At 36.2% G+C, this 15393-nt stretch overlaps 1 protein-coding gene across 2 annotated transcripts; it reads right to left on the bottom strand.

Moving 5' to 3' along the window:
* Positions 1 to 4682: 4682 nt before the first annotated feature.
* LOC145099027 (disease resistance protein RML1A-like) lies at positions 4683 to 12664 on the bottom strand. 2 transcript variants are annotated; one of them, XM_079036615.1, is made up of 8 exons: positions 12565 to 12664; positions 10099 to 10821; positions 8542 to 9667; positions 8129 to 8452; positions 7152 to 8048; positions 6450 to 7065; positions 5614 to 5684; positions 4683 to 4996 (listed from the first exon to the last, which is right to left on the bottom strand). In XM_079036615.1, the coding sequence occupies exons 2-8, from the start codon at positions 10683 to 10685 to the stop codon at positions 4949 to 4951; spliced, it is 3669 nt and encodes a 1222-aa protein (XP_078892741.1). In that variant the 5' UTR covers positions 10686 to 10821; positions 12565 to 12664; the 3' UTR covers positions 4683 to 4948. The 2 variants fall into 2 exon arrangements, with proteins under 2 accessions (XP_078892741.1, XP_078892746.1); XM_079036620.1 differs by having other exon boundaries at positions 6450 to 7062; positions 10099 to 12664.
* Positions 12665 to 15393: the final 2729 nt, after the last annotated feature.

Here is a 15393-nt window from a genome sequence, read left to right as displayed (position 1 = left end):
GAAATCATAACACCAAATTATAAGCTACATACTAAACAGTACCTAGATGCTAAATTGAAAAACTCGAAACCCTAGTTCTTTCCTGTTTGAGAGTTTAACAAAATCAGAACCGGGATTTTAGCAAAATCAGAACTAGGTTTTGTAATCCTTGAACCCTACCGTGAACCATGATCTTCTTGGAGGTTGCAAGTATGTTGGTAGTAGTTTCGAGTTACAGAGAAAGAAACTTAAAAGGTGCTTTTTTCTGGGTGTATTTCACATCAAATAAGGAAGAAGAGGGTAATGTGTAACGCCCCGCCTCCTGTATGTGTTTTTTTTTATGTTATTTATTTAGAAGTTTCCTGAGGGACTCGGCGAGTCTATAGCCCGACTCGTCGAGTAGAGACGGGATTTCGAGCACGCGTAAGTCGGCGACTCGACGAGTCTATATTCCGGACTCGGCGAGTCAGCCTGTCTGGAAGAAACCCTAAATCCCCGAGTTTGCTCGCTATTTAAACAATGATATGTGCCCCAAACTCGCCTCCTTCACCCTCAGAGAGCTTGTGAGCAACCCTAAGCCATTCCTTGTGTGAGTAAAGTGTTTTTGTGTGGATTCTTGAAGGTTTGAAGAAGGAAAAGAAGAAAGGACCAAGAAGAGGAGGTGGGAAACAAAGATCCAAGACCAGAATCGAAGATCACCAAGGTATATCTCGGAATCCCTCTGTTTTGTGCTTAAAACCTCCATTGGAACACCACTAGGACCCATTTAATGTGTTTTCCAAGCCTATTAGTTATATGGATGCCGTGATAGGTTGATATATCCTTAGATCTGTTCTCTTAGGGGTGGTAGAGCCCTGATCTATTGCCTTTTTCTAAGTTGCTTTGCATGAGAACCCTAGATCTAGCCTTTATTATGCTTTTGAGCCTTTTAATCCTCATGGATGCTTATGGGCACGTAAAGATAGAATCTTTACGTGTTAATCGAGCTTAGGGAGCCCAGATCTATAAGTTATATGCGCTGGATTCAAGCAGAATCAAGTTTTTAGAAGCTGCATGCATGCGACTCGGCGAGTCGAGTCGCGAGTCACCGAGTTTCCCCTTTTTGAGTGGTGTCGAGTGGAGATCAGTGAGTGGTAGAGTGGACTCAGTGAGCTAGAGGTCAGACTCAGTAATGGAGGAACTCGACGTGTTGTTCATACAACTCGGCGAGTCCAAGACAATCTTCTTAGCTCAAGAACAACTCGTCGAGTTGTTCATCCGACTCGGCGAGTCGGATGCAGATAGCCTGACTTCTAGGATCGAAAGGCAACTCGTCGAGTTGATGCCACACTCGACGAGTAGCAGCGAGTGAAGTTTGAGAAGTATGAGTAGGGACTCGGCGAGTTGGCGGACCAACTCGGCGAGTCAGGTCAACTGTTGATTGACTTGGACCAGGAGAGTTGACTTGACCAAGGGTAAAAGAGTCATTTTACCCCAATGCAGTTATCAGTATTTGACTGAGTGTGTTTATGGAATTGTAGCCGGGGAGACGCCGGAGCAGCAGAAGATAGCTTCCAGAGCCATACACTCAGCAACCAGTTCTCGAGGTGAGTTTCCTACTAGTAGGAACGGGTCTACGGACACAATGCCGGCCCGTTTAGTTAGTAGCTAGTTCCGGATTTCGGTCCGAAGCAGTAGTTCAGGGTGCTTGATGTCTTTGTGACTCAGGCATGTTTATGTGTTATGTGCCCCGTACATAGGTCCAATGCTATATATGTGCTATGTTAGTAGATACGTGTTTATGTTATGCTATGTTCAGACAGTTCCGGACTTCGGTCCGATGCAGTCAGTTCCGGACTTCGGTCCGATGCAGTGAGTTCCGGACTTCGGTCCGATGCAGTTAGTTCCGGACTTCGGTCCGATGCAGTTAGTTCCGGACTTCGGTCTGATGCAGTGGGCAAGACCCAGTATGTGCTTTATTTGTTATTTTATGTTATGTGGTAATTTGGGGGAGGAGCTCACTAAGCTTCATGCTTACGGTTTCAGTTTTGGTTTCAGGTACTTCCGCAAGCAAAGGGAAGAGCTCGGGATGATGGCATCGCACACACCACAATTTCAGTTTTTGTCCTGGGAGTTGATTTAGTTTTACTTAGATATGTTTTAATACAGTGGTGACACGGTTTTCTCGTAGTATTTTGTTATAGTTTGAGATACGCCACGTATGGTTTTATTATGAAATACTCAGTTTTATGATCTTTTATATATATTAAAAATGAAATTTTCAGGTCGTATTTTTGGGATGTTACATAATGGCAGCCACAGAAGCTCCATACACACATCCTCTATTTCACACACACACACACACACGACGTCTGGTAAATCGGAAAAACCTAGGCCACATTAGCACCAAGGAAGGCGACAATAGGGCAGGGAAGGTGGCGATGGGCCATCGATGTTCTTAAGGCAGAGGGGAGAACGATGATATGGGATGGTAGTTTGGGGTCTGGTTTTGGTTCACTGATTTGGAGTTTCCTTAACATCATGGTATAATGGAGGTAGGTGGTATTTCTGTGTAGAGTGGGTGAAAAAAAGGAATCGAAAGTTGAAAGAATTTGGGGATGGGGAAGGGGAAGGGGGAGGGGGTGGGGATTATCAAATTTCTTTTTTTTTTCTTTCTTTAAATCTAAAAATGATAAATATAAAACAAAAGAAAATAAGAAATAAATAAATAAGGGCAAAATAGTCTTTTTATGCCCAAATGGATGAAGCGTGTAAGTTTTAAACTAACGAGGGACGATCCGAGTTAATTTTTAAAAATAGGGACCGAACGTGTCTTTTGGCACCTGTATGAGGGACAACTCATGTAATTTACTCTATAAGAAAATTGAATGTTGGTACTTCGTAGTAGTGATGAAAGTGGGCGATGATTTAACGAGTGACGCATATGTTTGTTAAGATTGAAAAATGATGAATTGTTTTAAAAAATGATTACACAAAGATGTTAACTTTAAAATGTAATATATATATATATATATATATATATATATATATATATATATATATATATATAATCAAGAATTTTTTTGGTGCTACCCTAACTAAAACTTTTGGGGTCCGCGTCAGCCTACTACAACACCAGCACCCACTACCATACTCCTTTATATTTTGCTATTTTTTAGAGAATAAGATTGCTAGAAAATACAAAAGGATAATCCAAAAGAGTCTTATTCTCTTATGCAAAATCACAAAATAGAAACTAGATGTAAAATTTGAAAACTTAAGCTCGTTTTAAATGTCCATTCAACATTTACTAAATCATAAAATATATGAAAACTCAAAAGAAAATTAAAACCAATAAATCGATTATGGTATGAAAATCATCTTCATATTCATTTTGGTTCATTAAATTTTATAAGAAGTTCAGGACAAAAACAAATTAATATGAAATCGAAGTTAAACCCCACAACCCGTACTTGCAAAAAAAATCCAAATCTATATTTTAGAATGTGCATCCATGGCTATTATTTTTCTTAAATCCATCTTCAAGGGTTGTGGTTTTGGAAGTCATCAAAACAAACATGGTTTTGATTGGTATGTTGACAAAAACATTATGTAATATCAAATCTTTGTAGCCCATATCAACATAGCTAATTAGATGTTAAAACACCGATGTAAGACCTTGTTTTCTTGTATTTATAGTAATAGAAAAGAAGGGTGTAGATGTTCTTTGATGTCTATTTCATAAAAAAAATTCCAAAAAAAAATTATTTGAACATATTGTAACTTGTTAATGTTATGTACAGGTTTTAGGAATGAGAGGTTCAAATGTTTTCTATGTTGAGACTTGAGAGTATTGCAAGAGTGAAAAAGTTATTGGAGCTGTCATTTGGCGTTGTTTGACACATGTAGTTTATTGGAGCTGCTTCAAGTTTTTGGTGCAAGTTCTATTGTAGTTTTAGGTTGCTTTTTCAGGTGCTCTTAATATTTCTTGGGGATTACTAGTGGTGTGGATATTATTACTTTAAAGTGGTGGTGCACTGAATGCTATTCAGAGTTTTCAAATAGGGTCGCTTTCATTGTTTTTCATTCTCCAGTTGCTTTAAGTGGTTTATTGTCTCCAGTAACTAGCTTTGGCTAATTGCTGCTGCGTTTTGTACATCTCCTCCTTGTTCAACTGTTGCATTGCATCTACTCTCATCATTTAATTAGTGTTGCTTCATTAGTTTTGGTTTTTGTGTTGTATTCAAATTAGGTTGGCTATTACTGTTTTCTATTTCAATCGTCTCTGTACCCTTCCAGTTTTAATTTTATTTCTTCGCCATTCTAAATATATAAATATTAAAAAAAACTATTATTCGTTTTTGAAATTTATCCCAACCAAATCTAGCTGTTTTAGGTCAAATGATGGTAGCTGATGGCTGCTGTACATGACAGAGGTTAGGGGCGTTAGGTTTATTCTAGGGATACAATCTGTGTTAGTTTCCATGGCTAATTAATTCAATGGGAAAGAGGAAGTTTCAAGTTTCATCAGGAGGTTTAACCTCAATGGGATGCTTCAGGGGAATTTGAAAGGTGTTATTAGTAGTATGAGTGAGCTGCCTTCAATCGGACAAGTACAACAGGGGAATCTTGAAGGAGTGGAGACTGTAGCTGATTTATAGAATCCTATAAAGGATTTGAGATTTTGAGCCCATACACGTTGGACACTGTTGATAAGCCAATGATTGAGACCAAAAATTCAGTTCAAATTATGATCAGGAAACAGCACACAATTTGAGAAGTGTTTAATTTTAACAACTATGCTTAAAAGAGTCATTGGGAAATACCATACAATTTGAAATGTGTATAATTTTGCAATACAGGCTAGTTAGTATACACTTCCGGAAAAGTAGGATATAACTCCGAGTTACACAATTGAGTTGCAATTGCATTATGTTACCCATTTGCGGAATGCATTCATCTTCTATTCATGCCATGTAGCCTCTTTTTCTCAATCCTTTTCATGTGAAGGATGACACCTTGAAGATTCCCCCTCACCCTACAAATAAAGGAAAAAATAAGAAATTTTTAAAAGTTATGTAAGTACACAAGATATAATACAAAATGCTACGAAAACAGATAGTTAGTTGGAAGTGTAAATATTATGTTGCATTTTCTTGATACAATAGAATTAATGATTCCTAGTGATACATCTCTTTCCAAACTCTTGAAGCATTTTATTCATTCTCAACATGTTGCTTGGTTCTATCCTAAGAATGAATCTATCAATAAGATTCCTGAAAATCAAGGAATATGCTTAAAACTATTTCATATTGTTTTCCAAATTAATTGCAATAGTTTGTTATTAACATAGAATTTGCTCAAGAACAACATCTACTGAACATGATGAATCTATGAATTGGACTCAACTGCATATCAAGTACAGGAGTGGTGAGAATTTTATCCAAGATTTTGACCCATTGTGTCTAGACATGGTATGAACAGAAAATGATTCAAAATTTTAATGTTGGCATTTTCAAGTGTTCATTGCAAGGTCATAATTCCTCATATTTTGTTACACCCCCAAACCAATGGAGTACTTTGATTCCTAATATTTGGTTGTGTAAGCCTTTGTTCAAGTGATGAGAGAAAGGGTTTCGGTGTCAAAAAGTATACCTCATGTGCCCCACCAATTATGCCAGGCTTCCTTGGGGATAAAGCTCTGAACCAACAATCTTCCTTTTTTGCTGAAAACAGATAAAAAGTGATATGTTAATCATTGTTCACAAACAACCTACTTGGACAAAGTAGTCGTTTTGGGTCCAGATATATTTATGTGATCCAACATATCGAAAGACTTAATCAATTGACTGTATTGATAAGCTCCCACACAGAGTAAAGAGAATAAGCAGGAAATTCACAACCAGAAACAAGTAACCGATAATGAATGATATATATAATAGGGGTTTCCCATTCTTTCAAGAGGAAGGGCCTCTCCAGTAGTTTTTGCTACTACAATTTTCTTAGCTAACAATCTTCTAGAAAATGAAAAGCTGAAATACTCCTCAAGGTAGGGTAAAATGGATGCCAGCACTCCATACCAAACCAAACATAAAGATAGTGCTTCACCCATAAGGGAATTCTATTAAGACAAAACAGAAAAATAAAACTCTCTTAAGAGTGTAAGGACTGAACTTGATCCCAACTATTTTGATGGGCTTTCCTGGACCTCCTGCTGTAGACTAGACGAATCAATGCTTGGGTCTATTCATTTTATAAATTAAAAGTACAAATTTTATTTTATATATTTTATAAAATCAAAATCTTATCTTATAGGTCAATTAAATCAATAATAAATGAGTGGATCTGGGTCATATTATCCATTTGTTTAAAAGATTTAATAAATAAATGGGTCATTGTCCATCTATTTAAAGAAAGTGGGTGATGGGTGAGGTAGGTCATTATACATAAGACATGACAATCAAAATATATTTAACAAAAATCACATCTACCTTGAATGTCGGGGCCGTCTGGAACGAATTTTCGATGATAGGGAGACAATACAATGCCACGTGTAAAAAACTGCCGGTTTCTTAGGATGAATTGTCCTGTAGTTGTCTGAAAAGGAGAGAGATCTCCACCAATTATGTGATTCCATGACTTGTAATAACCCAACACATCTTCTTCTTCATCCTTCTTCACTCCATCATCCTCATACACAAGACTCACCCCACACTCCTTTACTACTCGATAATTCGGCAGTGTAACAGTAATAGTAATGTGGTCACCACCTTCCATCTCATTCATCCGAAACATCCAATGACTTAACAACACGCAACAGTCTCTAGATAAAATACCCCTGTCAAAGCAACGTTCGTATATCCACATGCGGTTCTTTGTTATATTACTAATTGTCATCATTGGCGTAAAAGGGAAACAATTCCACCACTCAACAGGAGGTTTTAATGTGTGCAGAGAGCAGAAGTTGAGTCCTGTAAGGAGGTTGTTTGGAGATGATGGTGGGATGGTAAAAGATATTGATGGCCCCACACTTCTATGCCTAAACCAACTCGGCATCTCCTCCGCCTCATACATTGTGCTGAATATTCCAAATTCATAAAACATCTGCTGCCAAATACAACCACCTTAATTAATCAACATAAGAAGCATATTATACATATTCACATAGAGACAAACAATAAACTAAAATAAACCTGGGTTTCAGATTCCCAAGAATTAGCTCCCAAGTGCCTTTCGTTAAGGAAGTCTAAATTACTCCAGCCCAAGCTACGTAATACCTTCTCCTCCACACCTACCATTGGTTGGATTTTCACAATGCCTTCAATTTCATATGACAAACCTGAATAAACCATCGAACTTCTTAACAAATCTAGTGGGGACATGTTTGGATCAAAAACGACTTTGCGTAAAACACGCTCATCAACAGGAAAGAGCAACTTGCTTAGTGTACGTGGAGGATGCTCAATTGACTTCAATTTTTTACAGTGTTGCATACTAAGCATCTCAAGCCTAGGAAGGGTTCTCACACAACTGGGCATGGAATTTATAGCATTGCCATCTAAATATAATTCCTTTAACATGGATAGGCAACTCAAGTCCGTGGGAAAGGATTTAGTGGACAAATTACTATATGCGAGTGACAAACTTACTAAAGACCTTGGTAAATAAATTGTAAACAACTTCAAATCACTTGGTATAGCACCCACAAAGGCAGAGGAAGAGGTTCTTGTATTTATGTGAATGTTGTCAGCCTTGCCCAATTCCAGTGCATCCATACCCCTATTCTGGATTCGAGATCCACGGGGACTACAACCATCTAGCAACATTGTTTTAACATTCTTCAACATGCCTATGTTTCTTGGAAGTTTTTCAAGCTTCTTGCAATAGCTCAGATCAATGAAGAGAAGTTCAACACATTTCTCAATTGACTCACAAACCTCGAGCAAACCAATGCAATGTCTAACGATTAACCTCTCAAGTGCAGGAAGTTGGTCAAAATCACCAAGACTACGGAGTTGTTTATAGAAACTTAAATTAAGAATCTTCAATGATCCAAACAACCTTTTCTCTTTTAAACACGACTCATCCAACTGTAGAAATGGAAATAAGTTATAAGAGTAACAAATTTCATCAACTCAAGATGCATGAATAATAAATGAAGATAATTTACCGTTTGCCTCTTCTCAAGCCGTTGTGAATTATTATAACAGCCGACAAAAGCTTCAATATTGCTATACGACATGTCAAGAGCAACCAAATTCCTCATCGGCAAGTCTAAAGGTATAGACTTTAAACGAGACCCATGCATACACAAGCCTCTTAATTCCTCTGGAAAGTTTGCATAAGACCCGTTCATGTGCACATAATTGAGTTGTAGTAGCATCAAATTATCCATGTTACTTAATGCATCTGTTTTCAGCTCATATGATACATCCAACTTTTCTTTCTCAAGCATGTGCATGTCAAGGGTAAGGCCTAGAAGATTTCCCTTACCCTAATAAGAAACATGATGCAAATAAATAAATCAGGCAATACAAAATATGTTTGATATACACACTACTAAAAGCATACATGGCCTCTTACCTTTTTTCGTTTCAACACTCTGAATGATTCTTCATGACACCATAATAGACTTTGCTTCCATGGCTTATCAAGTGATTCTTGATGTACTTCGAATCTTCCCATCTCTTGAACCAACTGATGCATCTTCAATTCGTTTTTCCGTCCAATGGAAAGAAGGAATCGGTCGAGGAGATTTGGGATTCCAGATCTTATGTTTATATTACATGCCTTTAATATTGTTTCAGTAAGATCTCTATCTTTTCCGACAAAAAAACAAGCAATATACTTAAACAAGTCCTTATCATTTTTGGATGGCAAGGAGTTAAAGCTCATTCTCAAGACATTATTTACATGAGAATCTGTTTCTTTCTTTAGCCCTTCTATGCACCCTTCCCAATAAGTTACATCTCGATCATATAGCGATTTTCCCAATACTTCAAGAGCCAATGGATGTCCTTGACAATACTTCACAAGCTTATATGACACCTCTTTGTAACCTTTCTTGGGATAATTGCATTTGAATGCATGGAGACACAAAAGTTGCCATGCTTTGATCTCATGTAAGCCTTGAAGCACGAGCTCTTTATGCATGGGTTCAATGTTTGTTTTGAATAGTGCACAACTCTTTGTCAAATGCTTGTCCTTTGTGGTTATAATGATTTTGCTTCCAGGGTGAAAACCTTTGCTTCCAAGTAACGCATCCAACTGATCAATCGTACTAATATCATCAAGAACAAGAAACACGCTTTGACGAGCTACAACATTCTCTATCTTTGAGGTATATACCAAAGCATCATGAACTTTAATTGAACTTGTTTTTGAAATGTCACTGTACAGTTGTTCTTGTAAATCAAGCAACTTAAACTTTCCATCACATATCCTACTAATATCTTCAATGCAGCTGCTTTTGTGGAATTCATGAGAATATAGCCCATACACATGCTTGGCTAAAGATGTCTTCCCGATCCCACCCATACCTGAAATAGTGAGTATGTCTGCCATATGTGAGGATCCGTCTTTCAACCATGAAGTGATGAAGTTAATATCATCTTTCATCCCAATAAGTTGTGGTTTAACGCTCCTTAAGGGTACATGTAATCTATGGTGGATGTCCTTCACAATTTCTTCAATGAACTCTGTCTCTAACCTGAAATCTGATTTTATATGAACCACAAAACTAACAAACCAGATTTGGAGATTTAATTATATCATAGCTATTAATTTTAATCAAGTCCTTCACATTAAAAGCATAGTGTGCTTACACTTCTATGTTCTAACCATACAAGTATCCAATGTGTAAGGTCATAAATATTTATGTATAATAAGATAAAAGATGCCAGTGTGATACCAGATTTCACTAATGGGCAACCTAACTTCACTGCATTTACACAGGACCATCATAACTATCACTGTGGTGTGTTTGAAAAAACATGCCAGTTATAGGTAATATTTTACTTCTTAAAGGTAAGAGAAGTTAATTATCACAAAAGACACTATGATTTTAAGGTGGTACCGACATTCATGTGTTAATGAAAGAAAATTGAAGGATTATGGAAATATGGGTAAGAAAGTGGTTACCTTCCTTTTACGTCATTCCCTTTTAAATCAGCAACTTGTGTAAGTGCTTTATTCCATCGCTCCATCTTTTGAGCCCATTGACTTCTTTTATTTGCATTTGTCTCTGCGTCCATTGTCTGTTTATGCTTAGCCATTGAATCTCCAAAGCTACTTTGTTGCTTCCTGACATGGGTGGGCTCCACATGATAAAATATTGGGATGACAATATGGTTGGATGTGATACGCTGCTCAAGGATCAACACCAATTCATCCAGACACCATGTTGAAGAAGCGTAATTCTTAGACAATACAATAACAGAAGCCCGAGATGCCTTAATTGCAGTCTCTAGTTCTGGTTTCAGATCTTCCCCTGTTTCAATCTCTTCATCATCCAAGAAGGTAGTGATATTGGCATCAATGAGAGCCTTATGAAGGTGATCAGTGAAACTATGACGAGTGTCAACACCTCTAAAACTTAAAAATATGTCATATCTATGACCACAAGTTGATGAACTACGACCATGAGTTGATGAAGTAGGAACACGAGTTGATGAGCTATAACCATCAGTTGATGAAGATCCTTCTGGAAGTTGAGATAGAACCACCATAACAAATTACGGGTTGATGACCCTTTACCTTTCTCAATAAGCTCTCAAACTCTTCTACAGATGTTATTAGTTATAAAATTTGGTTTCACCGGCTTTCTTCACTTGTGCTTTAATTTTAGGACCCGTACAAATGCCTCTGCATAATAGCAAATTACTGATTACAATATGCAACTTAAATCTCATCTGCTAATACCAAAGTATTGATGTAAAATAAAAAATTACATTGCCATGTGAGTTATTTAAAGAGTAGCTGCTCACATAACTGAATTGAGTTTATTTTTTTGGCTAGTTGTGGGGGGTGCAAGAAAATATCTAACCAATCTGTTCATTTGTTGTACAACATCTCTATTTTGTTTTGTTAAACCCACATAAGTATCCCTATGAAGTTCACTTACATATTAAACAAATCAACACCAAATATCATTCCAAAAACAACTAAATGCACAGCTAAAAGTCTTGAACAAGGAGTGTTCAGCACTTCACTGCAGGAACCAAAATCTACACATACAAAGTCGTAAATACTTGTGTGCTAAAGATTATGAACTCACTATCAAAAATAGTGAGTGAGGATTCTAGTGCTCTAAATCTTTTTGTCTGCTAAAGCTTTAAGGCCCCGTTTGTTATGCAAGATAGGATATGATAGAACAAATTGTAATGCTTGGGACAAAATTGCAATTTTTGATCTCTCAATCTCTCGTGTATGAAAAAGACATAAATGCCCTCTTGATCCTCATAACTGAAATGCCCTTGAAAGTATGTCTAGCATGACAAACACAGCCTAAAAGTTAGATCATGTAGCCCTCTGTCTAACTATATCAACTTATTGGTTCTTTTAGTAGGTGAAAGTGAAACAAAGCCACTTTATCAAAAAAAAAGGAAAAAGATATACTGCCAAGACAGGTGTCAAACAGAGGCTCCATTGGCAATGTAGATAGTCATGGTAAGTTTCCTCTCTCATGTAACTCATTTACATTATGGTGTGAAAATTCCCTCATAATGTTTCTTTTCCAGTGAAGTTTAACATCAACTATACGGTTTTTATTTATACAATTTTTGGGACTTCATTTCTTTTTTCCATTTTAAGATAAGAATTAAGAAGTGATTGCCAGGTCAGCAGCTAATCCCATTCCGGATGTAGGATTTTCAAATTCTTCTAAGAGTTCTCCTCAAACAACTAGTTTAGACTACCATGTTGATAAGAATCAAGATATTATGCCCTTACAAATGGAATCGCCAAAAGCGAAAACTGAAGCATTATCAGTTAAATTAGAAGACTGTTTTCTGTATCAGAAGTAGAAGAACTTATGGAAGAAGTTGAAACATTTGAAACCGGAAGGTATGAATGATTTAAGTCACAAATGACATCAGCTTAGCGGACAAATTTCATATCATATGTCTTAAATATACAAAGAAATCTCTTATCAGTTCTGTACCTCCAAACATAAACCTAATCCAGATTAATTTCAAACAGAGAGAGCAAAATCCTAATTTTGATTCGACAGATCTGCAGGCAATCTGGAATTATGATAATCCATTATTGAAGCATGTTAATTTTGAGTGTTTAGCTAACAATTAAGGAGCAGATAACATCATTCAAAAAAGAATCAAATGTAAAAATTGTGTTTATGAACTCAAAATATAAAGTGATTAAGGAAGGAATTTTCGAGATTTGGATAGCAATGTTTTGTTCATCACTCTGGACATGAAGCAAGAACGTGCCGAACTGTAGCTTTAAACTAAACAAAAGTAGCTGAAATAAACAAAATTTTAATCACCTGTATATGAAAATTCGATTGATTATGATGTGATCTGTGATTAATAAGTGAAATTCTTAGACAAGCAAAAATAGCTTGTAAGGATGAGCAGAGTTTACATAAACCTGAAGCGACGAATAACAGAGGAAAAATGAACAGAGGCAAAGGCCAAGAAAGTTGAGCAGTAAGTCAGCAGGTAGACGTTGAGTCGACGATTAACGAAGGGAGACAGCGAAAGAATATAAACAAAAAACGAAAAGTTTTTTTTTTTTTTTTTTTTTTTTTTTTTTTTTTTTTTGCGTTGGGATCGGAGGCTTTCAGGATTCTTTCCGAAAAAAGAAACACGGTTTTGCACTTTTGCTTCTTTTGATTTTTTTTTTCTTTTCTAGAAGGGAATACTAAATTACAAATGTGGTCCTTCCAGTTTAGTGAAATTTTTACTTTAAGGATAAATTTAAAAAATGATACACCACGAGTCCTTATGTCTCATTTTCTTGCATTGGTAGTCCTTTTTACCAAAACACATAAACTTTTCATTTAAGTTCAATTATAAAAAGAATTGTTTGACTTCTTTTATCATGTCTCTTTGTTCTCTATAAACCCCTAACCTTATCCCACTTACCATCCACCACAACCTACTACCAATAGCGAATGTAGTTAGTTGGTAGTAATAGAATCAATGTCTGGTAGCGAATGTAGTTAGTTGGTAGTAGTAGCATCAATGTCTCCCTAGAAGTTACAACAAAAAATGGATTTCATATCTTTGATCTAATGTGCACCTAGGTGCAAATCCAAGTAAACGCTCAACTATTGGCTAAATTAAAAATCCAAATAAATATCTCATTATGTGAATCAATTAGCCAGTTTATCATTACGTGAATCAGATAGTCAAAACATATACGACATACTTCAATAGCAAAAGGGGGGGGGGGGGGGGGAGGGGGGGGGGGAATGGGTTCTCGTGTCCCTCCTTCACTGCAAGTCGACCACAAATTACAAAAGTTTGGCGTGTTCTCTTACTTGCTAACTCCTCTCAAAATCTAAGTTTTTATCCCACTAGCGAAAAAACAAGTATTACCTTAATCCTTAATACTTTAGTTTAATTTACTTGTTTAAATTGAAACGCTAAAATTAATCAATTAGTTCTTCATTTGTTATTTATTTATATTATTAGTGAAATTAGGTTTAAATATTCAATTGTGAATTTTAAATCTTTAATATTTATTTATGTTTTATTTGGAAATTTTTTATAAGAAAATTGGATGTTGGTACTTGGTAGTAGTGATGAAAATGGGCGATAATTTTATGAACGACGCTTATGTTTGCTAAGATTGAAAAATGATGATTTGTTTTGAAAAATCAGTAAATAATGAGATTAACTGTGATACCTTAAAATTTAAGACTAGATTCTTAAATTATTAAAGTAATAAATGAAAAAAATGATTTATATAAATAAATCATTAAGGATTAATCATATCATTATTGGTATGAAGTTTAGAAAGCTAGAAGTGAAAATAATAACATTCTAAAAGTTAAAGGACCAAAAGTGTGACGTTGGCAATGTAAGTTAACCAAAAAGTTGACTCGGTTAATGAAAGGGGTCATAGTTTTAAATAATGGATGGGGAAGGACTTCTTTTGTCAAAACTTAAGTTAAAATCATAAATACTGATGTTTGGTGGGTTTTAGCCAAAACAAGGAATGTTAAAGGACTAAATGTGACAAATCTGAAATTAAGAAGGCTTCTTCTTCATATCAGCCAAATGAGAATGAAAAGAGAAGAAAAGAAGAGGTTAGATGGCTATTCAAGCTCAATAGAAACCCTAAGGGATGATTTGAAGCCTTTTTAGTTCATTTGGTGCAAGTTGTGAAGAACTCAAGTGGCTGAAGGTATAATTTCTCATCCTTTTCACCTTGAATTCGAGTTTGATGAGTGGGTTAAACCATAATGGCAATTTTTATATGATTCAATGATTAGGTTTTTGGTTTCTAACCTCCCTTGAGTGCTTTCTATGGTTCTAATCTCAATCTAATCATCATATTGATGGATTTGATGATTTTGGTAAAAAGCTCCATGAACCCTAGAAATCTAATTTGGGGATAATGCAATTTATGATGAAATTGGATTGTATTCTATGACTGTAATGACCCAAATTTCCAAACAAAAATTTCATTTTTAAATAATGAAGACATTCTCATAAAACATGAAATCTCAATGGCAATTGTTTTCAAAATCCATAACATCAACATTTTATTTCAAATATCAAAGTGTCCCCATATGAAATGCCAGAGAGAGTGAACGATGTGCAATCAAGTCAGGCCCTTGCCTTTAGGTATTGAAGTACATGAAACAAACAAAAAACTGTAAGTTAATGCTTAGTGAGTTCCCCAAAGCATACCCCACATAATCCACATAATCACATAATCCATATTAGCTCTATAAGTTATTCACAATACATAAGCCACACATATAAACATGTAAGGATGCCATGGAAACCCTCCGAGGTCTTATACCAAGTGCCACTTGAAATTCCACGTGGTCTTAACTATTTTCCATGGGAACCCCCCACAAAGTCTTTGCTAGCTGCCACTGGAATCCCCATGTGGTCTTGGCTACCTGTCGTGGAAACCTCCACACGGTCTTCACTAACCATACAAATAACATACGAGATAAACATGTAAACATACTAGGAAGCTGTGGAAATCCTCCAAGGACTTATACCAAATGCCATAGGAACCTCCTCATGGTCCGAATCTACTGCCATGGGACCCCCCCCCCTCGGGACTCCCATACAAATATCATATCGACATATCACATAATCAACTAACAATCCATATATCATGTAATGGGTCGGCCTTAGTGCCTTGGACCCATAGGTATGGTGAGAAGAGTCACCTCTCAAGAAATGTTGAACTGATAAGATAAGTTCCAACTTGCAACTCTAACTCAAATGT

This window comes from Lactuca serriola, chromosome 1, assembly GCF_051521515.1.
Source record: "Lactuca serriola cultivar US96UC23 chromosome 1, Lser_US96UC23_V15, whole genome shotgun sequence".
NCBI classification, from domain to species: Eukaryota; Viridiplantae; Streptophyta; class Magnoliopsida; order Asterales; family Asteraceae; genus Lactuca; species Lactuca serriola.
Note: the sequence above shows the minus strand (reverse complement) of the source record. Positions and strands in the feature narration are given on the sequence as shown.

What these genes read in the sequence shown, in the direction of transcription:
- LOC145099027 (XM_079036615.1), bottom strand. Translation starts at nt 10,685, where the DNA reads ATGGTGGTTCTATCTCAACTTCCAGAAGGATCTTCATCAACTGATGGT. An exon ending in GGGAATGACGTAAAAGGAAG is followed by an intron (nt 9,668 to 10,098) that starts GTAACCACTTTC and finishes ATCAGATTTCAG; the next exon opens with GTTAGAGACAGAGTTCATTG. An exon ending in CTTGGGAATCTGAAACCCAG is followed by an intron (nt 7,066 to 7,151) that starts GTTTATTTTAGT and finishes TGTATTTGGCAG; the next exon opens with CAGATGTTTTATGAATTTGG.